Below are 26,941 nucleotides of genomic sequence, written 5' to 3' on the forward strand. Positions count from 1 at the left end.
GCTGTTCTTTATTTGTGCCACTACCAGACAGATACTACCTTCAGTGCTATAATGCTTAGATACATTTTGGAAATAACATTTTGGCAGCCTCACATGAGATGCAAAATAACAAATAAATAATTTTCTTTCAATTTAATTTAATATTACATTTTTCTCCCTCCCTAATAATGCTGCTCCTCCATAATAATATTGCTCTTCCATAATAACCCAGCTTCCCACTAATAAAAATAACCCACCTCCTCCCTGATATTGCAGGTCTCCCGTAATAATGCAGCTCTTCTCTAGCAATTCAGTTCTTCCCCTTCCTCTGCATACTGCAGGCCTGCTTATTTATCTAGGGTTTTTTGTGTAACATTTTGCAGTTTATGATGTTTTGAAAAAAGAAGACAAATAAATGATGAAGGATTTTGCAACAATAGGAATCTGAAGAAGAACCATTTGTCTTCCATCATGCTGGGTGTACAGGATCCTAACCCTAACCTTAACTCTAACCCTAATCCTAACGCTAACCTAACCCTACTGCTAACCCTAACCCCCAACCCTAACCCTAACCTGTAACCCCTAACCCTAATTCTAACCCTAACCCTAGTAATAACCGTAACCCCTAGCCCTAATCCTAAACCTAACCCTAACCCCTAAGGCTAACTCTAACCCAAATCCTAAATCACTGCCCCCTTTCAAATGACAAAGAAGACCAGAAATTACAGTTACAGTGATACATGTACAGTGAGAACTTTGCATTGTTCCTCTGAGACTTACATCCCATGTGTGTCATCTTACATGACCGTGACTCACACAGCGGATCGCCTCTCATTTCCCAGCAGCGCTCTGCGGTTTGTCTTTCTCTTTTTCTTTCTTTAGGGAAAGCATCACTCACACACTGCTACACGCATCACTAAGTCCAAGTGGGGAACTACAGTTCCCAGAAACGCACAATGACTCCAGTTCTTCTCTGGGCTGGGGGCGGCTGGAAAAGCAAAAAAAAAAAAAAAAAAAAAAAAATAGAAAAAGAAAAAAAAAAAGTTTGGGAAAGAATCCCTGGAATTTGTTTCCTGTGAAATCTGGCCAGAGGATGAGGACGGGCGAGCTCACGGGGAGCGGAGGGACTCGGGGCACGGGGACGCGCGCGCGCCCGAGGGGGGGCGGGGGGCGCGCGCGTCTCTGGTTTCCGCGCACTGTGTTCCGCGGAGCTGAGCTGCGGTGCGGTGCCGGAGAGCCCCCCGATCGGCGCTCACTTTTCCCGGGGCAGAGCCATGGCCGAGCCGCTGCTCAAGAGGACCTTCTCCCGGCTCCGGGGCCGAGACAGATCGCGCCGCAAGACGGAGCCCAAAGTGGGCGGTAAGTGAGGCGCAATAACTGGGAATCATGATCTCCCGACGCGACGTGTTTCTTTCACGAGCGAATCGCTCGTGTTACTAACTTGAACTTCTCGTGTCGTGGGATTTTCACCTCTTTTTCCTGCCTGCAAGCCCAACACACAACTTCACTTTATTTCTTCATCTCTAGTATACACTCACATCTTATGATTCATAAGAAAACTGATGTTCTTCACGTTATTTCGTCTACTTTTACTTTATTTGACTCCTTTTTTTCCGAATTCCTGCCGAGCGACTCTGAAAGACAGAATAAAGTTATTAAATATGACCAGTCTCTCGGCTTCGCTGCTTAGTTTGCTTCCTTTTTGTCGCAGTTTTTTATTTTTTTTTTTTCTTTGGTGGGGGGGCATTTACTGATGCGCCGATGGCTCGCGCTCGTCGCGAGCGCGTGCGCCGCCGGAGCTGCTGCCGATCGATCGTTTGCTGCGCGCGCCGTGTTTACATTCCCCGCATTCTGCGCGCTCCGCGCCACGGGCTCCTTCCGCGCGCGGCCCCTCACCTCACGGGGTTCCTTCCCAGTGGGTTTAGCTCGGGTTCCAGGGATCGGCGCAGTAAAACCATGGTAGCCGGGACCGGGTACCGTTATGTCGCAAGAAGAGCGCTTCTGTCTGCAAGCGCGCGTCTCTTACGTAACGGAACCGGTCAAGAGAGGCGATTAGGAGGGGCCGCGAGCGGTCCTTGGTCCCAGGTCCGAGGTCCTAGGCACCACATCCTATTTCCCAGGTCCAAGATCCAAATTCCCAGCTTTTTTGTCTGGGATCCATGGTCAATGGTCAAAAGTCTGAGGTCAAAGTTACTAAATCCTATTTCTCTGGTCCAGTATCCCAGTTCCCCTGTCCTGGAATCCAAGTTCATGATCCCAGGTCTGAGTTACTAGGTCCTATTTCCCAGGTCCAAGATCCAAATTCCCAGGTACTATGTCCGGGATTCATGGTCAAAGGTCTGAGGTCCGAGTTACCATCCTATTTTCAAGCTCCGGTATCCCAGTTCCTCTGCACCAGAATCCAAGTTCATGGTCCCGAGGTCTGAGTTACTAGATCCTCTTTCCAAGGTCCAGAATCCTAGTTTCTTTTTCCCAGAATCCAAGTTCATGTTCCAAGGTCTGAGGTCCAAGTTACTAGATCCTATTTACTAGGTCTATGACCCAAATTCCCAGGTCCCGGTTCACATGCCTGACGATATGTTTCCCATATCCAATATCATTATCCCACTTCATGGGTTCTAGGTCCACACTATCTTTTCCTTGTTGTTCCTGTGCTAGAGTACCCTGTGCGAAGATGTGCATCGGTGTGTGTCACCCAGTGTGTGTGTCTCAAGTATGTTTATGATGTTTAATTCTGCTTCTGTACAGATGGGAATTTTTTGCAGATGCAACCCTCCAGCTTTAAGTGTATCGCCTCCTATAGGCACAGGTTTCCATGGCGATTTGGATGGGAGGGGGACAGGGTACCAACCTTTGAAATGTCATTTAGGGGCCTTGTCCCATTTACGATGCTGTTCGGGTCGCTGCCTCCGGGGTTTGATTCTCTCCAGCGACTGTTTTCGGATTCTTTGGTTGTGACACATTGTTACAAAAGGTTATGCTCTATTATAATATGTTTTAATGAATGCTCCGAGCCCCAATGGATTCCGAGCGTGACTGAGATCGAGGCGCGAGGGCAAGGTGACAGCCAGTTCGTTCTCAGTGGCTCTGTGTTTACCACCTTAGAAACACCACTTTATGCTCATTACTATACAAGTAATTACCATGGTAAATCAGCGCTCTGTGTCACTGTGTGAGAAGAGCACTCTAGAACAATAAACTGAGTTGAACTGAAGTTTATTAACACAATTGCTACATTAATATCGTTTTTAGGCCTTCAAAGTCCACCTAGGTAACCCTAGAAAAGGTTTTTTTTTTTGCATGTTTCTATATAATTATAAATTGACTTTAATATTTGACAAGATGCTCTTTGACATGTTGATCCAATTGATTGCTGATTTAATGTGGGATTTCACTATAGCTTTTTTTTTTTTAACCAGCTGAGATACACACACACACACATTTTCTGAACCACTTGTCCCAAATGGGGTCGCGGGGAACCAGAGCCTAACCCGGCAACTCAGGGCGTAAGGCTGGAGGGGGAGGGGACACACCCAGGACGGGATGCCAGTCCGTCGCAAGGCACCCCAAGCGGGACTCGAACCCCAGACCCACTGGAGCAGCTGAGATATAATGTACTAATATACAAGGTTAAGTCAAAAAGTATCCGCAGTGATGTTTTTAATAGTAATGTGTTTATAATAACTTTTTAGCAAGACATCGCTGCGGGTACTTTTTGACTGAATCTTGTATATGACGTGATATAATTAGAAAAGGCGTATACAGTATATAATGTGTGTATGTATTTTATGTGTCATATGTAAACACATCGGTTAACACTTTAAAATATAAGCACATTTTTTTATGGCATCTGCCGTGCATCTGGAACATTCCTAGCAGCGGCAGCCACTGATAATGGATGTCACCGCGTGCGGTGCTGTTAACATATGTGCGCGTTTTAAGATGTGTCGAGAATTGCAGGTGGTGGCAGTCGCAGGCCCTCAATTATTTCGCCCAGTTTCTCGCGAGCCTCTCTACTTAGCGGTAGAAAAACATCGTAAAGACATTATCCTCGACACATTAGCTCGGCACGCTCGTTGAGAGCGAAGCTCACAGTTGACCGCTGTACGGTTTACGGCTATAGCGTCTCCTTCTTCTTTCTTTTTTTTTTAGAGAAGCAGCTCTAAAACCTTTCGAGCCTTTCGAACCCTTACATTTACGTTTATTTATTTAGCAGACACTTTTCTCCAGAACGACTTCCAATGAACTCTATGCAGTGTTACCAGCCCACACACCTTACGCTGCTGGATACACTACTTACACTGGGTCACTCATCCCCACCTTACTTTATTTGTCTGTAATAAGTAATAATTCCAATACTCATCAATGTGTACGAACTGAGCGTGAAAAGGTAAATAAACGTAAAAATGTTAGTTAATGGAAGTAAAATGAAACAATTATACCAGAAAGCCTTCCAAGGGTTTTAAGTGATGGGTGGAGCGGTTGCCAGGTTGTGCTCCAGACTCACTCTTGGACACTCGCATGAGGGCCTTTGACTCTGGATGGAGCCGTCACCACTGGCCGTGTCGTCCCGCCCCGGCACACACCGGCTGTTCGTAAGTTTACTTGTCCGGTAGCGTGGAACTTAACATCTGTCACTGGGTACCCCCGCGAGGGCTTCGTCGTGGGGGGCCGCACACTAATTTCTTCCCTTCCTCTAGTTATGCATTTACATTTTTGCCCTTTTACACACGTCGGACTGCTTTCTTTCTTCCCCTCTCCCTTCGCTCTACTCCTCTCTCATACCTCCTCCTTCCGTCTTCATTCCCCTCTGCTCTCTGCTCTCTGCCCACCCCCCACCCCTCTCCCTCCACTCCCTCTTTGACTCCTTGTTATGTCTAAAATAGGGAAAGAAGCTGGCAGGCTGCACTGTGTGTCCATTTGTGTGTGCGCGCGTGTGTGTCGCACACCGCTGCTACTCGATTGTGAAAGTGCGCCTGACTCAGGACTTGGCTGCGTCTGTTTACATTGTGTTTACAGTGCCCCTTTTCCCGACGAGTGTGTGCGCGCGTGTGTGTGCGCGTCCAGCAACGGAAGGAAGAAGCAATATATTCTCTGGTTTGCAGTGTTAATGTGATCCATGGAGGGTTTAAGCTTTGGCTGCACTACCAAATCCTGCATTTAAAGAGGCCTCTTCGTTCTCAAAAAAAGTTGACAGCCTTGTTTGACAGAGCATCCCACCTGTAGTCGATGGAAGGATGTTCCTTGTGTGTGTGTGTGTGTGTGTGTGTGTGTGTGTGTGTGTGTGCGCAACAGGTAGAGGCAAGGTGCATGTGTTCTTAATGATCCAGATGCAATTAACATGTTGAAGTGTAAGAACAGGAGTCAAGGGTTTGTTAGGGTTAGGGTGTGTGTGTGTGTGTGTGAGAGAGAGAGAGAGAGAGAGAGCGAGATAAAGGACACCAGTGACTGTCAATAGAGTTCTTTATTTTTCTCCATCTGTCAACCACATGAGTTTTGCTAAAACACAGTCATCCTTTTCTCGGTCTTTCTCTGCATGTCACCTCTGTCTTTCTTCATTTTTTTCTTTTTTTTTTTTCCTTTAAAAATTTAAGTTGCCTTCTTTGGCAGCGGAGCATGCAGAATAACAGCAAAAAGACGTACAACCCCTGGAGAAACCCCGCAGCGAGCGCACGGGCTCCTGTATTTCTTCTTAACCCTGTGATCGGGAGTTAACCTGTGGTTTTTATTTTTAAATTTCTTAAACATTGCGTAACTTCAGTTGCATTGATTTTAATTCCTTTTAGGAGTAATAAAGGCAAAAAACTACTTCTCATTATAATTCAGTGTTTAGATGAAGAACATAGGAAAACAGACATTCATTTTCATGAATCAAAAACTGAAAATCTCAGTTGTTGATACTTTTGATTTTAACATGATTTATATTTGTGCCTATTAATCGAATTGTGGTTATGAAGCCCTGTTTAAACATATGGCCATATTGATGGAAGACAAATATACTTCCCCGGCCTCTACTTCCTCTCTTTCAGCTGGGAAATATTTTCATATTTTAATTTTTTTTACAACTTCCTTTTCCTGCGTTTCCTGCAGAGTGCCCTGCAGAAATCATTCTGATTTTTAGAATGTAATTAGGGAAGTCTTGGGAGTAAAAAAAGAGATAAACAGCAGGAGCTCACTGAAATTACATCAGGCAAAGTCCTGTCTTTCTCCTGCAAAGTTAGAGTGAGCATTAAAACACTTGCATAAGGGATGTTAAGCACAGTAAACAGGTACATATTATATATAATATAAAGAAATAAATATATATATATATATAATGAATAGGCTTCCATTATGTGGACTATCATTCGAGAGTGTGGACCCAACACAATTTTGTACGCTGATAAAAAAGCAATAGAGGCTTTTATCGTTGTACTGCAGAGTTAGAGTAGAGTACAAGTGGAGGACAGAACATGCTGGAGGCACTATGTGGTCACCAAGACTCTACTTCAACTCAGTGATACTGAACAGCATCAACAGCAACAGACGTATAGATAGAGTTAAGGATCGACAGTATGAGTCCAAAAGCCTTGTAGAGGCTTCTGAAAAACACTTGAAAAAGAAAAAACAACTTACATTAATTTGAGAAATACACTCTTAAGTCAATTTGCATATATTTCTCTTTCTGAACACTGCCTTCTACTATGTCTTAGACTAATGCACTGTACAAATTACTGTGGGAATAGACCAAAGTTCTGTCTGTAGTACTTATAGATGAGACCAAAGACCTCCAGGCTGTCTGTAGTACCTGTAAATTAGACCAAGACCTACAGATTGCCTGGATTACCTATACATGAGACCAAAGACCTGTAGGTCTGTAGTTCCTATAGATGAGACCAAAAACCTATAGGTTATCTGTAGTTCTTATAGATGAGGCCAAAGACCTGTAGGTTGTCTGTAGTACCTATAAATTAGACCAAGACCTATAGATTGCCTGGAGTACCTATATATGAGACCAAAGACCTGTAGGTCTGTAGTTCCTATAGATGAGACCAAAAACCTGTAGCTTGTCTCTAGTACCTATGGATGAGACCAAAGACCTCTAGGCTATCTGTAGTACCTATATATGAGACCAAAGACCTGTAGGTTTTCTGTAGTTCCTATAGATGAGACCAAAAACCTGTAGGTTGTCTGTAGTACCTATAAATTAGACCAAGACCTGTGGATTGTCTGTAGTACCTATGGATGAGACCAAAAACCTCTAGGTTGTCTGTAGTACCTATGGATGAACCCAAAGACCTGTAGGTTGTCTGTAATACCTATAGATGAGACAAAAGACCTATAGATTGTGTGTAGTACCTATGAATCAGACCAAAGACCTATAGATTGTTTACGGCACCATTGGGTCAGACCAAAGACCTGTAAATTCTGGTCTCCCGTCTTTTTTTTAAGCCATGTTAGCAAATAGTCCTGTGCTCCCTACTAATGATATGTTGTCACATAGCAGACCAGAATTTAAGTCTGATTCATCTGTTTTCTACCCACAAAGAGTGGTTTCCATATTTCCATTGTTTTTTGTACTCTTCATTGTTGGGCGCCATCTGTGACAATGACCCGGAATTGTCCACCTACACGCTGTCAGACTGCAATAAAGTGTGTACTGTAATTTGTTCTGAAATCATAATGGTTATGTTTAAATTTGCAACAAAGGGTGTGACGGCACTCCTCCGAAGAGTGACGGAAATAAAAGCAGACTCACATGGCCACCATTCATGAAGCCACCGTGAAGAAGGGGCTCGGTGCCCAAACTGAGTTTTATTCAGCATCGCCAGACAAAAAAAACTGAGAGGTTAAAGCACTTAATGCCAGGCCTGGCATTAATATATTTTGAGGATTATTGTAACTCTTTTGAGTAAAGGAGAAACAGGCCAATGCATTGTTTAAATGAGTTTCCATGGACACAGCGAAAAATGGCTCACTCTCATTGGTCTTTTCCTGTAGAGCCATTCGCTATCAGCCCATCGACTAAGCAGAGGGTTCCTGTAATTTCGGAGGGAAAAATGCTCCCAAAACGATGAGATTATTTGTGAGATTATCCCTGGAAATGCCCTGTTTGTTTCTGTGTGTGTGTGTGTGTGTGTGTGTGTGTGTGTGTTTTCGTTTTCAAGTCCCCGTGTTCCCGGTGGGCAGTCGCAGCCTGACCTCCAGGCTCTCGAGGACCACGAGTAACATATAAGCAAGTCGTCCGCTGCTTCTCCAGCGACGGCTTACGAGGAAACAGTAACGTTTTTCACAAGGATCTGTATTGCGGCTAGTGAACCGAATTCTGGGAAACTCATGTGCCTCTCAGAGGAGGCCAATAAAAAAAAAGGTGGGTCAAACCACAGATCTGCCCAAAGCGTTTAAATATTTAAAAGTCTTATTTATTTTCATTTTTACTGTCGTTCCATTAGATTTGAGAGGGTGATTTTCGAAAAGCGTGGCTTTAGAGCGCCTTTCTTAGCTCGACAGTCTGGTTTGATTCCCAGCTGAGTTTTCCTCTGGAGTGGTTATTTCGTTATTTTATTGCATGTTTTTTTTTTTTTTTTTTTTCGTGGGGGGGGGCAGGGGAACGAGGAGGCCCTGGTATGTGGAATGGTTAGGGGAGATTTGGATCATGGAGATGGGAGGTGCGGATTCAGGAGGAGGCTTTGTGTTTTAGGCCCGTGTTCCAGAATTCTGGAACAGTCTCTTCTTTCTCAGTCAGAACAGCCTGAACCAATTTTGGACGTTTAATACTGGACGTCACAAATCAATGACTGAAAAAAAGAGTTGAACCAAACAAAAACGGTTACTTCACCGCTTGGGGGGGGGGAAACACACTTGGAAGTCAACCATTGACGCACATGTGTGTGTAATGTGCACGTGAAGGTGGGAGCAGCTATGGCAAAAGGCCCCATCGAAGCAGTAAAGGCACCACGGCGTGTTTTCCATGGGGGCACGGAGGGACCGGGCGAGGTCGCGGAACAGTTTGCGTCGACGTGTGAATGAACGGCACGGAGTGGATGAACACGGCTTAGAGTGAATGAAGCTGTGCTTTGTGTGTGTGTGTGTGTGTGTGTATTTTTGGGGATCTGTGATGAATAGTGAATGGGGCAAAGTGTGTGCGAGTGTGTGCTCTCCTCCCCGATTACTCTACCCCCCTTCCCCCGACCACCGCGTCCTCAGCTGTGCTGGGGTCCGAAGGACAGACTGGCCATTGAGCGCAGCCCTTGACCCAGGCGTAGCCCTCAAAGAATGACCCTGTTTGTTCCTTCTTCTTCTTCTGCCCCATTCCTCATCCGTCTTGTCGTCTCTTCCTCGTGTTAAAAAAAGAATCTGAAAAGTTCGCCGCAGACTCTGCATGATCCGCAGCATGAGTAACATGAATAACGAACGATTAACATTACAGACATTCCTGGTGTATAAGGCCAGATATGACATTAATATATCATAAATCTGTCTCCCAACCCCCATCCTGCTTCAGATCGCTGGCGACCCTCCTCACAAAGGAAGTAGTCTGCAGCCCCAGTGAGCACACTGTAACACCCTACTTCCTGTGCTGGAGGGCTGCCCGTGAGGGTTCGAGGATGTCGCTGTGACGCTGTGTTACACAGCTGCTTCGTTGCTGTTGCCGACGACTAGCGGTGCAGCTGCCGTCCCCCATAGTTGCTGTGTGTCCGCCCACTTTCATTAGTGAGCAGCGGGCAGGCGTCCCGGTACATGTGTTTGGATTTTTGTCTCGATGTTGTTGATGTTTATGAGGCGTGCTCAACTGAGTGGCTTCCTGTCCGGTCGCAGGGGTTGGCTGTAGTGATGTGTTTTGTGTGTGTGTGTGTGTGTGTGTGTGTGCGAGGGTGAGTGCTGCATCATCGAGTTCTTGTGCAGCAGCAGGGCCTTGATACACACATATGCAAAAAAAGTGCAGTGGCTGGGTATTTAATCCACCAGAATAAGGGACAAAGAACGTCTTTGGGCTGCAGACCTAAATTGATCGGCAGGTAAACAATTGGTTGCCTAGCGACAGAGCGGCTGTGTATTTTGCGGCCTTAGACAGACGTATCTTCGCGTCTCGCGAGTCACATGCGGAAACACGAGGAAGCTGTCCAGATGTGCAGGATGTCATGGGAAGGGAAGCTGCTGAGCTGGACTGCCATACATTCCTGCAACCCGACTACCCCCCCCCCAACCCCACGCTCCCCGAACTCCATTCCTCTCCGTCCCCCTTTCATTCCATCTCCTCCTCTCTCTCCCTCATTCAGGCTTTAATTCCTTTCTTTGGTCATTTTTTTATCTTATTCACAGATTCTCTCAGGGCCGTGACTCACCGAAAAAGAAGTACAGTTCCCAGTTCATTTAAAATATTTAAGCGCACCGCGGAACTGAAGTCGATGAGTCAAGCCCAGCTATCGCTACTTGCTGTCGGTTCACTGTCAACACCGTAATTCGGTCCATTAGGGTTTGCTGTACTGGAGACGAAGGCCCTGTTCAGACCACTGGTTCGCGTTTGTAATACTTTAGTTTAAGCTGAGACTTTATGAACCCTGTTTTCTTAAGATACCTTAAAATGTGATGCTTGTGAGTCCTGAAAAAATCATTAGTGGGATTAATATGCCTTCCTTATGATCATTTATTTGTTGATAATGAAGAAGGGCTGTCATCGGTGTGTGAGGCAGCTGGAGGCATTAGAGTAGAGTCGTCATCCTCAAATTGAAGGCTATGGATTTCTTGAGTTCAAATCCCACCCTTGATCAAGACTCCTATGCTGAACTGATACAGTAAAAATTACTCAACTGTATAAATGGGTAAATTGGGGTAAGTAGCTGTGTGTACAGACCTCGTATTGTAAACCACCTTAACAAAGGGTTCAGCTGTATCACACACAGGTCCCCTGTCACCACAGTGCCCAGGAAGGGTGGGAAAACACAGTACTTGGACCCCTAGAGATTTGTCTTTCTCCCTTTCTTTGCAATTGACAATTTCTTGTTTTCCTCTCCTCACCTCCTCTCCAACTTCAAGCCGCTCTCTGAATCTGAAGTCACTGACCTCCTGATATTACGCAGAGCCACCACCTGCTCGCTTGATCTGATCCCATCATCACTCCTTCAGAGCATTTCCCCGCAACCCTCCTCCTTCATCTCTGCGATCATCAACTCCTCACCCTCCTCTGGCTGTTTCCCAGCTGCCTTCAAAACCGCTCTAATTTCACCTCTGTTAAAAAAATCCTCCCTGGACCCCAATCTGGTTGAAAATTATAGACCGGTCTCTCTCCTCTCCTTCGTGTCCAAAACCCTCGAGCAGGCGGCCTGTGATCAACTGTCTGATTTCCTCACCAGGAACCATCTCCTTGATGGTTATCAGTCTGGTTTTAAAGTTGGTCACTCCACTGAGACCGCCCTTCTGGCGGTATCTGACGCTCTCCAAGCTGCTAGAGCTGCTACCCTCTCCTCGGTCCTCATCCTCCTCAGTCTGTCTGCAGCATTCGACACTGTCAATCACCAGATTTTATTCTCCTGTCTTAACCAGCTTGAGATCAAAGGTGCAGCACTAAGATGGTTTGAGTCCTACCTCTCTGACAGATCCTATCAAGTGGTCTGGCTGAGCTCTCGTTCTTCTCCCCTGCCTCTCTCAACCGGTGTTCCGCAGGGCTCGGTATTGGGTCTTCTTCTTTTCTCCATCTACACCTCCTCCCTCGGTCCAGTCATTGCCTCCCATGAATTCAAATACCACTGTTATGCTGATGATGCCCAGCACTTCCTCTCCTTTCCACCTAGTGCATCAGACATCTCCGCACTCGTTGCTGCCTACCTGTCGGAGATCTCTTCATGGATGCATGATCACCACCTCCAACTCAACCTCTCCAAAACAAAGATTCTTCACCTCCCAACTGGTCTGTCCTCCTGTCACGATCTATCGATCAAACTGGACAACTCACTCATTTTGCCTACCTCCTCGGCTAAGAGTCTGGGAGTGACAATTGACTCAAGTCTATCTTTCTCTCAGCACATCGAAGCCACAACCCGGACCTGCAGATACATCCTGCATAATATTCGTAGGATCCGTCCCTACCTCACTACTGACTCTGCCCAACTACTTCTGCAGGTCATGGTGACATCCCATCTGGACTACTGCAACTCTCTCCTGTGTGACCTTCCTGCTACTGCCATCAGATCTCTGCAGCTGATACAGAATGCTGCTGCACAAGTTGTGTTTGATTTGCCAAAGTGTTCCCATGCATCTGCTCTACTCATTTCTCTGCACTGGCTTCCTATAGCTGCCCGAATCAAATTCACCCTGGTTATTGTCTACAAATACATCAATAGAACTGCTCCCAGCTGTTTACAACACTTGATGAACTGCTACACCCCAGCCAGGCCCCTTCGCTCATCTATTTCTGCTCGCTTGGTGGTCCCCCGCACGAAAGGCAAAGCTCGGAGGCTCTCGGTTCTGGGTCCATTTGGGTGGAATGACCTTCACCCTGTCACTCAGAAACTGCGGAAACTCTGTCTGTTTTCAAGAAGGGTCTGAAAACCCACCTTTTCCAGATCCACTTCGCCCAAGATCTCTTCAGCTCATTTATGGTGTAACTGTTCATGCATCGTAACTCCAGAAGCATCCCCAGATACAACCTTTATTCAGCCATTACTCTGGCATTTTACTTGCTCATTTGTGTATCTTATAATATTTAAAAAAAAAAAAAAAAATTGATGGGAGGGTTGGGGGTGCGGTGGTGCGGTGGTGCAGTGGGTTGGCCCTTGTCCTGCTCTCCAGTGGGTCTGGGGTTCGAGTCCCACTTGGGGTGCCTTGCGATGGACTGGCGTCCCATCCTGGGTGTGTCCCCTCCCCCTCCAGCCTTGTGCCCTGTGTTGCCAGATTAGGCTCCAGCTCCCCGCCACCCCGTATGGGACAAGCGGTTCAGACGGTGTGTGTGTGTGTGTGTGTGTGTGTGTGTGTGTGTGTGTGTGTGTGTGTGTGTGTGTGTGTGTGTGTTATCGGGATTTCTCTATCCTGTGTCTTATGCACCTACTCAAACGATGAACCTCGGTGCAGCAAGTGGTAGGAAACAAACTAGGTTTGCTTGAGATTTTCATGTCTGCAGCTATGTCTCCTTCTCTTAATGTAATGCATAAATTGTACTTTTGTTGAGATGTACGTCGCTTTGGACAAAAACTTCTGCTAAATGAATAAATGTAAATGTAAACTGCCCGTTGACTTTCTCTATAATTAACGGTCACTGCTGCGTATTATCACGAACCTTGGTCAACTTTGGTCTATAAAAACAAGTTGAAATTAAATAAATTGAGTCCTTCATAAAGAGGGTGGCATATGTCATACATACCTTTATTTACTGTGTTATTTTTTTGGTGTATTTTGTGCACCCTGACCAAAGTTGCTAAAACCCACCATTTAGCATCGACTGATGACTCATTAAAGGATATCAGTATTTCACCAAGTAAAGCATTTGCTGAAAGTGCCCTGCGTGGGATTTGAGCCAACAGCCTCTGGGTCAGGAATAAAAATCCTTCACCTCTGCTTCACCACTGCTTTGTTCTGGTTAATGTGCACCCCGTGCCTAGTAAAACATTAAGCTCGTCTGCCGCTTCGCTGCCCCTGCAGTCACCTCCAGGCAGTGTCATCAGCCAGGAAAGGCATTCACTGCTAGGAAATTTCTGTGATTTTCCTGGAACTATTCCTGTCACCGTTCCTGTTGCATCTCCTATAACGTTCCGTAACCGTAACCGGTCCCTTAACTGTTCCTGAGAGCTGTGAAATGCCACAGACCGAGACGCAGAATTTGGTGGGACGCGTTCCTTTGTCTGTGACACCCGTGCTCGGGGAACGGGGAACGGGGGTGGGGGGGTGCCCTCTGCCGCCATCCATCGTTGTTTATTGAATTTCGAAAGACTTCGCGTCTGTTTTCAAGGCCGAGGCCGCAGGCCGAACATTCCTCGCACTTTTTTTGAACGCGCCAATTAGCAGTGGCGAAATGAAACGAGGTCCACATTGTTCCTATTTTCATTGGCTCCATAATAACATAAACAAATAGAGTACCCCGAGCGCCTCCAGAGCCTCGCTCGCTCTAATTAATCCTACAGGGGGTTCCTTTTTCACTCGCAATTACCTTACATTGTTGCGTATTTGTTTATTTTCATCGGCACAAATAAACAGGAAAAAGACAAAGTTGGACAATAGCAGTTAGGATTATTTACAGTGGAAGTAATGGCGTTTTTGTCCCCTTTAGACATCCCAGGGAATAATAACGTCATCCAAAGCTCCTCGTCGACTTCGGCAGCGGAGGCAGAGTCCTTTCTGTCGGCGCCAGCGGAGGATTCGACCCGACGCGGGACTCAGATCACCGTGGCCAAGAAGCAGAACTGGGCCAAGCTTTCCTCTGTGTTGCGGGACTCGCCCTCTGCGGAGGGACCCCACGGCCCGGGTTCCAGAGCTCAGGAATGGGAGAGCTCCTCAGGAACAGGGCAGACCTCAAAACAGGTATGGAGCCAGAAGACCCTGGTGGAGGACAACAGCCTGGACAGCTGTAGCGCTCCATGTGACTCGTTCAGCGTAGGCCTTCCAGAACTTACCCGGCCGCCAGGGGGCTACGCTGAGGTGTGCATTTCCTCAAGTGCAGCAAAGCTCTCTGGGCAGGGGGCCTACCTGCAGACCCTTGAGCGGAGCAGCCGAGCCTGGGTACTGTCCACAGGGAAGAGCCAGGTAGGAGAAGATGTCTCCCACTCCCTCCCTAGCTGCCTGGCCGAGTGGAGGCGGGGCAATGAGGAGAGCAACATCTGGTACAACCCCATCCCAGAAGAGGAGGACTCCCGCGGGGGAGCCAGGGGGTGCAGGGTGGACTATGGAGACCCCTGGAGAAGGAGGGACACCGAGGCCATACATGAATGTAGGAGGGATCCCCAGACAAGGACCCAAAGAAGGGCAGGGATACTGGGGAGCAGCAGCCATAGCGCGTCCCAGATGGAACGTCACGGCAGCGGTGGCCCGCAGTGCACGCTGGAAACCTCCAGCCATTGGGTGGCTACTCAATCCAAAGAGTTTACAGTGGAGACAGACGTAGTTGGGAAGAAGGAGAGCTCAGGTACTGGGATGAGTTCACACTACTGAGTGCGCACTGAACACACACCCTCACACACTGTCTCACCGGTGAGACCCACCGAGCTGTCGTGGGGGTGGGAACGTATTCAGATTCGATAACTTTCATAATCGTAACACGGACGCATTGGCTCCTCAACTTACGGACACAGTTGAGACCGGAATCCTCAACTTGAAATTTACCACAAGTCATCGCTGATAACACTACTTGATCCCGAGATCCCTGAGTCATTTATGGGAAGGGTTCTGTAAAAATGTAGCTCTAATAAATAAAAAGTACTTTTTAAGGCTTTTCAGTTGCCTTTACTGGACTGGTGTGCAGTCCAGGGTGAACCCTAGCTAGCCTTGCGTCCCATGTTCCCGGGATAGGCTCCGGACCACTGCAACCCAGACTTGGACGTGCAGTTAATCAAGCAACTGAGTGACGCCTTTCAGTTTAAAATTTTTAATTTCAAACGACACTGAAATGAAAATTCATTTAAAACAATCACAACGGAAAACACGTTCTCTGAACGAGCTCCTGTTCGCTACCGGTTGTTGACGACTCATCCCATCAGTAACATCCCTGATCTGTTATTGATCACCGACAGTCTATAGAGTCTGTGAAAGGCAGTAGCATTGAAGGTGTCCGACCCTCCCGTTCTTCTACGTTTATTCATCTAGCTAATGCTTTTCTCCAACGTCACTTATAATTATTTCCCTATTTATACAGCTGGGTAATTTTACTGGAGCAATTTAGGATAAGTACCTTGCTCAAGGGTCCTACAGCTGGAAGTGGGATTCAAAGCTGTAACCTTTGGGTCTAAAGGCAGCAGCTCTAACCACTGCATTACCAGCTGCCCCTTTTATACTGCTCTTGATTGACACGTATTGGCTGGGGGGCGTTAATACAGGTCGAACATACAAAACTTTTAGTAAATACCTAAGTGTTGCTACTGTTTACTGGTACGTCCTTTAGGTCGCTTCGTAACTGTAAACTCAAACCATGGGAATTGTTAAAATATGGAAAATCGATGCAACATGGGATCATAACGCAATCCCAGATTTTGGACCCCCTCGCCAACATTATACCGGGTCTAAAGTGTATTTCACTTTGACTGTCATTAGGATTCCAAAATAAACGTAATAAACTATTCTGCAATTACCGCAATGTACCCTGTTACAGGCAGATACAGTGAGCGCTGCAAACCACTTCTTTAGAGAAAAGGTTTTCTGTTCGCGTTCCTCTTCGGGCAGCCGCCGTTTGGGTTGGGTAGCTGTCAAGCTTTCCGGAAAAAAGCAGCAAGCTCATTAGCTGGCAGTCGTGGCCAACGCCAGAGTACACTGTCAGCAGTGGAAAGCTGTGGTTGCCCAGGAATTCCTATCTTATAAATGGGATTAATTCCCCGTGGAGGAGCGGACTGTTCTAGCAAAGCGGTGGAACGGGACCGTCCCCGTTGGGCAACGCTCGCCTCTTGCTGCAATTACCCGTCGTCAGACTGTTCCTGCGAGGCGCCCCTACTTGCGCCATCCGCCCGTTGCGAACCTCAGAGAATGGGCCGCTTTCCTTCCCAAAGAAGGCACGGTCTGTTTAAATTCAAACGCCGTTACGTAAGGGCTTGGACCTCGTTTTTTCTCCTCTGGCCTGCTTTGCAAAGGTTGGGGTAACGGTCGTTTTTTTCAGCGCTCGCTCTTTTATCCGAGCTGCACCGGCAGACGGAGATCGGCTTTATTAACGTCACGTTTGTAGTCCGCGGGCCTCGCGATTATTGACTTCTTCCCTGCCCTATCTGAGGAATGATTAAAAACGTTCGGCGCCCCTCCAGAGAACGGTCCTTTCCCACGAAAGAGCGCTGCAGTGATGGCCACTAGGAAAATACCATGTTTTAATTAAGGTTCCGCTTAATAGGGGCTTTTATCCACTTACAGGCAATTTGTGTGAAGTGCTGTTCTATAAAGCCATAATAATAGGTCCCAGGCCCTCAACGTTAGTCGCTATTGTACATGCGCATAGTCACTTATTGTTTCATACATAACATACATTCCAAATGCTTTTCATGTATTTGTTACGGTTGTGGGATCGTTTACTGCATTCGACGACGTGCGAGCCAGGTTCACTTTGTGCCATGTGACAAAAGACCTGGGTTTCAATGTCAGTTCCTGCTGTAGTGCCCTTGATCAAGGTGCTTACCCTACAAAATTATCCTGCTGTGTAAATGGGTGAGTAATTGTAAGTACCTTTACACTGTAAATTGCTTGGAGAAAAGCATCAGATACATGGATATGAATACATTACAATGTAAATCATTGTAAATAGCTTGGTGCACAAACAACATCTAGTTGCTTTAGGCAAAGGCATCCGCTAAACTTATTATTATCCTTATCATTATAATAAATGTAAAAATAAACATGTTTATTTGTATTAAATATTATAAATAACATAAAATATATTATTTTATCTTATTTATAAATGGGGACAGCTGGTAGCATAGTAGTTAGAGCTCCTGCCTTTGCCCCCAAAGGTTGTAGGTTTAATCCCCACCGCTGGCTCTAGTACCTATAAGCAAGGTGCTTAACCTAGAATTGCTCCAGTAATATTATCCAGCTCTAAAAATTGGTAAATGAGTGCAAGTATGTGATAATTGTGACCTTAACATTGTAAGTAGCTTTTGAGAAAAGCATCAGGTAATGAATAATATTATTGATATAATAATATTATTAAATGACTGATAGATGACTGGTTAGAGAAACTCAGGATTTGAATTTTAGTTGCCAGTCTGGGACATCATGACCAGTTCCTACATCCTAAGAAGCCCTCTTGTGCTTCTCTCAACATAAAACAAGGCATTTGAGATTTTTTTAGCATTTCCTGTTTGGTTAGGATACAGACACATGTAGGTGTAACTTCACCCTTCCTGTACATTTATCCTGAGCGAATGAACGCTTTGCCGTCGCCCTCGGAGCAGCTGCACCTCCTCCCTACAGATTGCCCATAATGACAGTTCCTCTTCCTCCTTCATCCGCTTTTTCTTCCTCCGTCCTGCTTCCTTCCCCTTGTTTACCGCACCTTACCGCCTCCTGTTCTCTCGCTCCTCCCAGATGTGCCCCAGCAGGAGGTGCAGGTGTTGAGTACGGCAGGAGAGACCAACGGGAGTGGGACTGGCGCCAACAGCGGTGCTGGAGCATCCTCAGATAGCCCTGGGGCGCAGAAGAAGGGCGGCGGGGGCGGAGCCAGCAGCATGATGGACAGGATCAAGTCCCCCGGGACGGTGCGGCGGCTCTCCATGAAGATGCGCAAGCTGCCAGAACTACGGCGCAAGCTGAGCCTGCGGTCATCGCGCTCGCAGCGACACGGTCAAGGCTCCGCCGTCGGTGGTGGGGATGGGGCTGGGGGCGGGACCGGCAGTACCTCCCCACCCAGTGTGCGCAAGGAAGCTTCCAGCAACGTGATCAGCCGCTACCACCTGGATACCAGCGCTCCCGCCCGGCCCGAGCGTCGCTCCTCCCGGGGCCGATCCGCCAGCAAGGGGGGCTACTTGAGCGACGGGGACTCCCCGGAGCTCCTACCCAAGCAGGGGGCCACGTCGTCGCCTCAGACCACTCCTCCACCCCCTCCGAGGGGCACGGGGGACGGCGTGTCGGACCTGAGCTCGTTCCGGCCGTACTGCATGTCGGAGCAGCCGCGCTGCGCTCAGCGCGTCTCCGGCCTCCTCACCGTTCACCTGCTGGGTGCGGAGGAGCTGTTCCGCTCGTCAAGGGCCGATGCCACCAGGGAGGTGTTCTGCGCCATCCAGGTGGACGGGGTGACGCGCGCGCGTACCGGCCTGCTCACGTGCCGCGGGGCGACCCTCCCGCTCAACCACACCTTCAACCTGGAGCTGGAGCGGGCGCGCCTGCTCAAACTGGTGGTCCTCGCACCCCAGCCTAGCTCCGCCCAAGCGCCCCCCGGCGGCGCACCACCGGCACCCGCTGCTCCTGCACGCAACCGGGTCTGCTGCCTGGGGGCCTTGGCCATCCCACCGCTGTTCAGAGGTGAGGAGCTCAGCGGGAGATCAATGACTCTTCGGGGTGAAGGATCATCCGGTGGGGTGTCTTTGGGACTTTATATGTTCATAACTCAGTTTGTTCATAACCCCAAAGTCATTTTGACCTCTAAGTCAAACTCAGTAAAAGCTCAGTAAGACAGATGTCCCTCTATTTATTCGCTGCTGAGCTTCTGTCAAAATCTCAGCTCTATCTATAGTAAGCAAAAAATACACCGTAAAAGAAATTTTTACTGGCTTCTGTATTTCAGAAATTCCAGGATGTACATTTTTTTATTCAAACAACCTGAAAACCATCACATGTCTTCAGCTGAGTGATGGCCGACGCTAGTGCCACACCTGTCAATATCGATCCTAGATTTGGACCCCAAAGTGCCCTTTAAAAGAGTCTTCACTCCAGTCCAACAAGAGTCTCATTTTGAGGGATGTTCACAGGTTGATAGTGAACAGAAAATCGGCAAATATATATTATATATAAAATCATTCATATATTTTTGCACTTCATCTTTCTCCGCTGTTACAATTTTGATACAATAGAAAACCTAAGAATAATTTATCATTTTCATTATTTGCTTCATTCTTGTCCTGTGGGCTTGCTGTTATTATTTTTTTTTTTTGCAAAGATGCATCTCTAAATCTCTAAATATAGGGCCCATTTTGTAATTTATCATTTTCATTATTTGCTTCATTCTTGTCCTGTGGGCTTGCTGTTATGTTTTTTTTTTTTTTGCAAAGATGCATCTCTAAATCTCTAAATATAGGGCCCATTTTGCAATGAATGTCGGTTGAAATCGAGTAAATGTGGTCATTTAAAATGACCATAATAAAAATGATAATTTAATATAAATGTCTTCACAAAGTTCAGTGCTGACTGTATAATTTAAAATGCACGACTTGACACACGGTCGAGGGGCCGGCGTACGCAGCACCATTGTGCTAAAAGACGTTTTTGCACGTTTAGGTTTTGGGGGCCAGCGACAGGTCTGCCAGTTGTGCAAACGTGGCAAATGGGCAGAGAAAGGATGACAAATTAGATTTTTGACTCAACAAGATCAGATTTTTGGCAGGCGTCCCTTTCCTTTTCCCGATGATGGTGCGGTACAACCCTTCGAAAGAGCCGAAACATGAAGTATTCCTTTCCCGATTTATTTTCAGTGCTTCTAAGCAGCATTTTCAATCTGCTTTACCTGCATTAGGGCAGCAGGTGGCGCAGTGGTTAGAACTGCTGCCTTCCACTCGAAGGACCCAGGTTTGAATTTCACCTCCTGCTGTAGTACCCTTGACCGAGGTACTTACCCTGAAGTGATACGGTAAAAATTACCTTGCTGTGTAATATAAAGGGGTAAATCATTGTCAGCAGTTTAAGTGACTTAGGAGAAGAGCCTGTTGATGACTAACACCTGTAGCTGGACTCAAAATCCTCTAGTTACCATGTTGTTACAGTCCTTAAATATGATTCAGCCGTATGCTATATATGTCTGTTTGGATCACAACACTTACTGGGAGCCAGTTTGCATTGTTTTCACAAAGCTTCTTCCCAGTCGAAACAAGGAGGCCCTGTTCAGAAACCTCACAAAGGAAACTATTGTCTTTCCCTTCGTTGTTTTCAGCGCGTTGCACGAATTATAAGGCGTCTTTGATCTGTAAAAATATTTTAAGGCCCCTTTGTTATCCAACGGCTCGGTAACCTTTATTACCGCGTATCGCTGGACGTTCTGCTCGGTACGTATGACCTACGGTGCCGAGGGTCGGGAATCTAAACTGGTGTCTCCTGTTGTGCTCCCGCAGAGCCGGCTTTTCATTGTACTGCATTATTATTAAAAATTTTTCATTTATCTGATGCTTTTCTCCAAAGCGACTTACAGTGTTAAGAGACTTACACTGATTTACACATTTATACAGCTGGTTAATTTTTACTGTATCAACTCAGGGTAACTACCTTGCTCACGGGTACAACAGCAAGAGGTGGGATTCAAACCTGGGTCCATCGAGTGCTTTAACCACTACGCCACCTGCTGCCGCCTTGATCGTGCACACGCGGGTGACTTCATTTCCATTTCAGACTAATCGTTATTCTCATCCTCTCGCTCCTTCGCTGCCCCACCAGCTTCCCGTTCCCAGCAGCTGTGCGTCAAGCTGGAGCCACGGGGCGTCCTCTACGTGAAGCTCACGCTCCTGGAGCAGTGGGAGAGCCCGTCCCCGCGGCCCAGCGACCTCCAGCCTTCCAGCGTGTTTGGGGTACAGCTCCGTCTCCTTGTGGAGAAGGAGGCCTCCGCCATCAAGGTGCCGCTGCTGATCCAGAAGAGCGTGGCTGAGATCGAGAAGAGAGGGCTGAAGGTGAGCGGGGGAATTAACGGGGGTCCCGCCGGTGGTCTCAGCTACCGTAGCGAGGGTATAAAGCTGTGTTTGCGCGTGTGCCGCTGTTCTCTTACTGCCTGAAGTGCGTGACCCTGTATGTGCATCCAGTGGTCTGTGTGAGTTTGTATGTAAGTGCGTGCGACTCTCGGCGCCCCCAGGTGGTGGGGCTGTACCGCCTGTGCGGCTCGGCGGCTGTGAAGAAGGAGCTGAGGGACGCCTTCGAGAGGGACAGCGCCGCGGTCACCCTGACTGAAGAGCTGTACCCCGATATCAACGTCATCACTGGTCGGTTCTTGCTGTCACTTAGAAATAATATCAAATTTAATATTGCTATATAGCGCATGTATGTACGTGTCAACAATGCCGTGAAAAAGTTTTTTTTTTTTTTTTAAATTTAATTAAGTCGTCAGCCAAAATCTAATATCAGATAAAGGGCCCGTACATGAACAAATAATACATTTTTTATTTAATGAACAAAGTTATCTAACACCAGCTGGCACCGTGTGAAAAAGCAATAGTCCCCTTATACTTAATAGCTGGATGCGTCACCTTTAGCTGCAACGACTGCAACCAGACGCCCCTGTAATTCAGTCCTTTAACTCGCTGTGGAGGGATTTTAGCCCGCTCTGCTTTAATTAATCAATTAACTGCTTTAATTCGGAAACGCGAGCTTCGGATTTTGCCGATAAAGGTTTCATCTGCAAATTTTTGGTACGCCCTGAAAACACAGTGTCAGAAATTTGCAGACGAAAATTTTGCAGACAAAATTAGGAAGCGGGCAAAAACACTGTCATTTATAGTAGAAATGCAATTGTATCTATAATAAAATAAAGCATATAACATATACTGTATAGAGTAATATATATATTATACATAGTGTATATTTTATAATAATGTACAGTACTGTACTGTATAATGTAGAGTATATAAAATAAATAAGGTTCTCAGTGTGAGCGTTTCTTGATCTCTGGGTCTTGATCCACGCTCAGGCATCTTGAAGGACTACCTGCGCGAGCTCCCGTCGCCGCTCATCACCAAGACACTCTACGAAGTGGTGCTGGAGGCCATGTCCCTGCGGCCGCCCCGGAGCGCCTCCTGCAGGGTAAAGGCGGATGCTCAGCGGTCGCAGAGCACGGTGTCCCTGCTGCGGTGTCTGCCAGAACCTGAGAAGGTCCGTCTCTCTCTTCTCGTTTATTTCTCTTTTCCATTTTGTTCCTCAAATATTAATGGAAAATAAGTTACGGGTTATAGAACTGTCCAGCAAGTACTGCCAGATGTGTGTCCCCTCAAATATGCCGTTTGTATTTATTAGGTGGGAATAAATTTTCCACTGCAGTTGTGCCGAAGATGAGCAGCTGCCGTGGGTAGCGGAGGGAAGGAAAGAGGGGATGGTGGGGGGACGGTGGGGGGGGAGGGGCCTGTGCACAGGAATCTGGCCCTTTGCCCCCCCCATCGTTGGCAGTTGGCCACCAAACTGAATGTTGCTGCATCACACCCCGGACCGCTTCCTCTTCGATTTTCTTGTTGGTTTACACAGATTTTTGTTTTGCTCTCCGCTGACGGCAGGAAGTTTAACACTTTCGTCGCCTTCTTCGCTTCGGCACATGGGAAGCTTTCCACGTGTTGGGCTCTGCCAGAGACCGTCTACTGAGAGGAAGAAACCCAAACAAAGAACCGAAACGTTCAAAGACAACTTTAGCAGCCCCTGTTGATTTTATGCATTCCTAGGGTTGTTCACTTTATTGGATTTTTTTTAAGATCCTGGCTGCATTAAAATTAATACTAATTCAAAATAACCGAAAATAAAAACACATCGTCTCCACAAACTCCTATTTAGTGCTGACTGCTGACGGCTCACCCCATAAGCATGTGGCATCCCTCCTCGTTACTGGTCATGGAAATTCGGGAACACCAGACATGAGACGTAAACACTGTGCAAATGTGTTGAATTAAGGTGGTGACTTTATGTGCTCCTTACTGCCTCCTACTGGCTGAACGTGTAAACGCAGGTTGCCTTCACTCCAGTCACAATTTTTAGAAAATGTCTTGTTTGTAGTGAAGCAAAGAAGAAAAATGCTATAAAAACGTATCACTTGGAAAATGATGGTGTCTTTGAAAAGTTATAACATTTTTAACTCAGGAAGTCAATGTTTTACTCCCCCTTTTTACCTGGTGTCCCATGGTCCACCCTCTCTCAGGCTACACTCACGCTGCTCTTGGACCATCTCAGCTTGGTGGCATCCCACAGCGATTGCAACCGCATGACGTGCCAGAACCTGGCCGTCTGCTTTGGCCCAGTGCTGCTCACCCCCACCCAGGAATCCTGGAGGCCAGGGATCCCGGGGGGGCAGGGAACAGGGGGGTCCCAGCGAGGGGGCCGGGGCTTCTCCCACAGCGAGGACATCGCCAGCGCTGTGGACTTCAAGAGGCACATTGAGGTCTTGCACTACCTGCTGCAACTGTGGCCCAGTAAGTGTATATACGTGTGTGTGAGACGTGGTTTGTGTGCACAATACACTGAAATTTCCCTCTAATCCCCATGTACAAACGGGGGTTTTGAATACTTTGGATTCACCCTTGTGTTGGGTTGAGTTTCTCTTCTTCTTCAGTTCCCTTAGGTAGACCCACAAATGAGTCTCGAAGCCATTTTCCCACCACTTCACTGTCATCATCCTCTGCTGCTCACACCGCATCCCAAGAAACCTCGCAGCAGCGGGGCCCACGGCCCCCGCTGCGACTGGACCTTGCCCAGGAAACAGTGGTGTCCCGCAGGGGCCGGGGCCGCCTGGAGAGCCCGCCTTGCAACCGTTATGCTGGGGACTGGACCATCTGTGGTGGGGACTTCCTGTCGAGCACAGAGGCAGACTACGACGAGGTGGCGGGAAGCGACAGCGATGAGGAAGAGGAGCAGGTGGACCGGGGCAGCCTGAAGAAGAGTGGCTGGGACCCGCCCTACGTGGATGAGTTCTCCCTGGACCCCGACGCCCTGGACCTGGATGCCCCGTTCACCTGCCGACTGAGCCTGAAGGACTTTGACACGCTCATATTGGACCTGGAGAGGGAGCTGGCCAAGCAGATCAACATCTGTCTCTGATGGCGACACCCTGAGGAGGACACAAACAAATCAGAAAGCGAACTGAGCGAGGGAACTTTCGGAAAAATCGCGATCAAGAAAAATCGCGATGGAGATCCTCGCGAAAGACGAAAAGCAACGACCTTTGCTTCAATGATTTTTAAATTTTTTTAAAATTCTGCCAATACGTGTAAACTGACAACATCGTAGCATTGTAACGTATTTTAAAAACGTGGTATTAATGAGCGTTAATTGAAGTTGCGTGAGGTTTTTCCCTCCATTTCGGACGATTTTGCCGTCGTCATTATAAGCTTTTGGACAAACCGTGTGCAGTGTCGCCCTGCAGCTACAGTCGTTAAACTCCATTTGTCACATTCCGCTCTTTAAGGTACACTGTTAGGCTCTGCTGTGTGTGTTTTGTGTCCTCGATTTTGACGAAAACTCAAAGGATCACGGGAAAAAGCTATCGCCAAAGGAACGATGAATTATTGGCAAATTACTTGTGAGGACAGGTTACTTTCAGGATTGATTTATCAATTCACGATTTCATTATTGTGCCGCGTTTCCTCAGTCTCATGGAAAACCCAAAGAAGGAACATTTTAAAATAATTTTTTAATACTCTTGTTATTATTTGTATTGTGTCAAGCGAGACGGCACTTAAAAAAAACCCTCATTCAGAGAATTTTGTGTAATTATATAATAACTTGAAGGTTATCAGTATGGGCAGAGTGTCGGACTCACTCGCAAAGAACATGCTAACGGTCTCGTGCACACACGCACACGCACGCACACACACACACACACACACACACACACACACACACACGCACGCACATTCAAGACTATGCAATTGCTTGCACACATAGACTGACCAAAGACATAATTTTATTGCACTTCTATATCACAGTCTTCTGTTTTTTTGAACTTGCTGCTTATTTTTATTGAAATATGACTTTTTTTTTACTGTTGTTTGCATTATTTGAATGAATCCTGGGCACGGTACAATATTTAGCCAACTGTGATGATGTAAAACCACAGAAGGAATGAAGCAGCCATACGCAACAAGGGGCCAAATGTGTGTTCCTGGTGTAAAATAGGAGACACTGAGTTCGTCCGGCCTTTTTCGTCGGCTTCCGTTTGCCATTTCTCACTCAGCCTTGTCTGTTTTTCAGTTGTATTAAACAGTATTACTTGATCTTGCACATATCATAAGCACTTGTACCATGTTTTTTTTTTTTTTTGTTTCCTATGCATATGTGTAAATCTGTGTGCAACTTTACATTCATGTTATAAATGGGTACTGCAATATGCCATACAGTGTTATCTACCAAAAATAAAACAAAGCACCGTATTATATTTACAGCTGAGTTGTGTTGCACTATTTACAACCAATGAACTGTAAAGGAATGGAATTTCACTTTTGGAGAGATCATCATTTATTTTATGCTTTTCTCCAAAGAGACTTACAATGGATACTATGCAGTGTTATGAGCCCACACACCTTATTCACCATGGTGACTTACATTGCTAGATACACTACTTACACTGGGTCACTCATCCATACATCAGCAGAACACACTCTCTCTGTCACTCACACGCTCCAGGGGAACCCAAACAACATGTCTTTGGACAGCAGGAGGAAACCCATACAGACATGGGAAGAACATGCAAACTCCACACAGACTGAGCAGGGATTGAACCCCCATCCTCTTATACCACCCAGGCACTGTGAGACAGCAGCACTACTTGCTGTGCCACCATACTGCCCCACAACATTTGGTTTGATCTTACTTTAATATATAACAGGGCCATTAAAAATCATGTAAAGTATAAGAAATAAGAGGTAACGTATACGAGATAAGAGGAATTAAAACAAAGTACTCCCTTTACTCCATAATGAAAGGTCTCTGGCATAATTTGGTATTTTAGAGCAGCATTTACATTCATTTATTTAGCATACACTTTTTTCCAAAGACACTTAAAACAGAGCAAAAAATTACATGAAGAGCTTTAGACACAGGATTATCAAAGCAGAGCTCGTGTGTCTGACACCACCATGTTGCTGGTTCACACCCGTCAAGTAGCTGCCTCTAGAAGTGACACTTAAAAAGCAAATACGGTGAACATAAATAATCACAGCACATGGTGCTGGACTCCTTTATGTAGCCATCAGGAGAGAAACGGGTCTGAAAGAATTGAACTCTTGGTCCTCCTGTACTCTAGGAGGGTTTCAGCAGCTCTGAGGGACAGAGGGAGCTCATTCAACATTCCTTCATTCATTGGTTCCTGATCTGGATTTTAAAGAAGCGACAGAAAGCCAGTACAAGACTCTGTTTTGCATGTGGGAAGTCAGTGTGATATCCCTGGGTGGAAACAAATCCATCCTCAGCAGGTTCCATTAGG

General features: G+C 46.7%; 1 protein-coding gene across 1 annotated transcript; it reads left to right on the forward strand.

Moving 5' to 3' along the window:
* Positions 1-1,150: 1,150 nt before the first annotated feature.
* On the forward strand, positions 1,151-25,881 carry syde1 (synapse defective Rho GTPase homolog 1). The gene is made up of 8 exons (XM_018745467.2): positions 1,151-1,338; positions 14,219-15,070; positions 18,163-19,095; positions 21,214-21,443; positions 21,623-21,749; positions 22,454-22,635; positions 23,663-23,933; positions 24,074-25,881. Exons 1-8 carry the CDS (start codon positions 1,254-1,256, stop codon positions 24,556-24,558), a joined length of 3,165 nt encoding a protein of 1,054 aa, XP_018600983.2. The 5' UTR covers positions 1,151-1,253; the 3' UTR covers positions 24,559-25,881.
* Positions 25,882-26,941: the final 1,060 nt, after the last annotated feature.

The sequence above is a fragment of the Scleropages formosus genome, chromosome 1 (assembly GCF_900964775.1).
Source record: "Scleropages formosus chromosome 1, fSclFor1.1, whole genome shotgun sequence".
Taxonomy (NCBI): Eukaryota; Metazoa; Chordata; class Actinopteri; order Osteoglossiformes; family Osteoglossidae; genus Scleropages; species Scleropages formosus.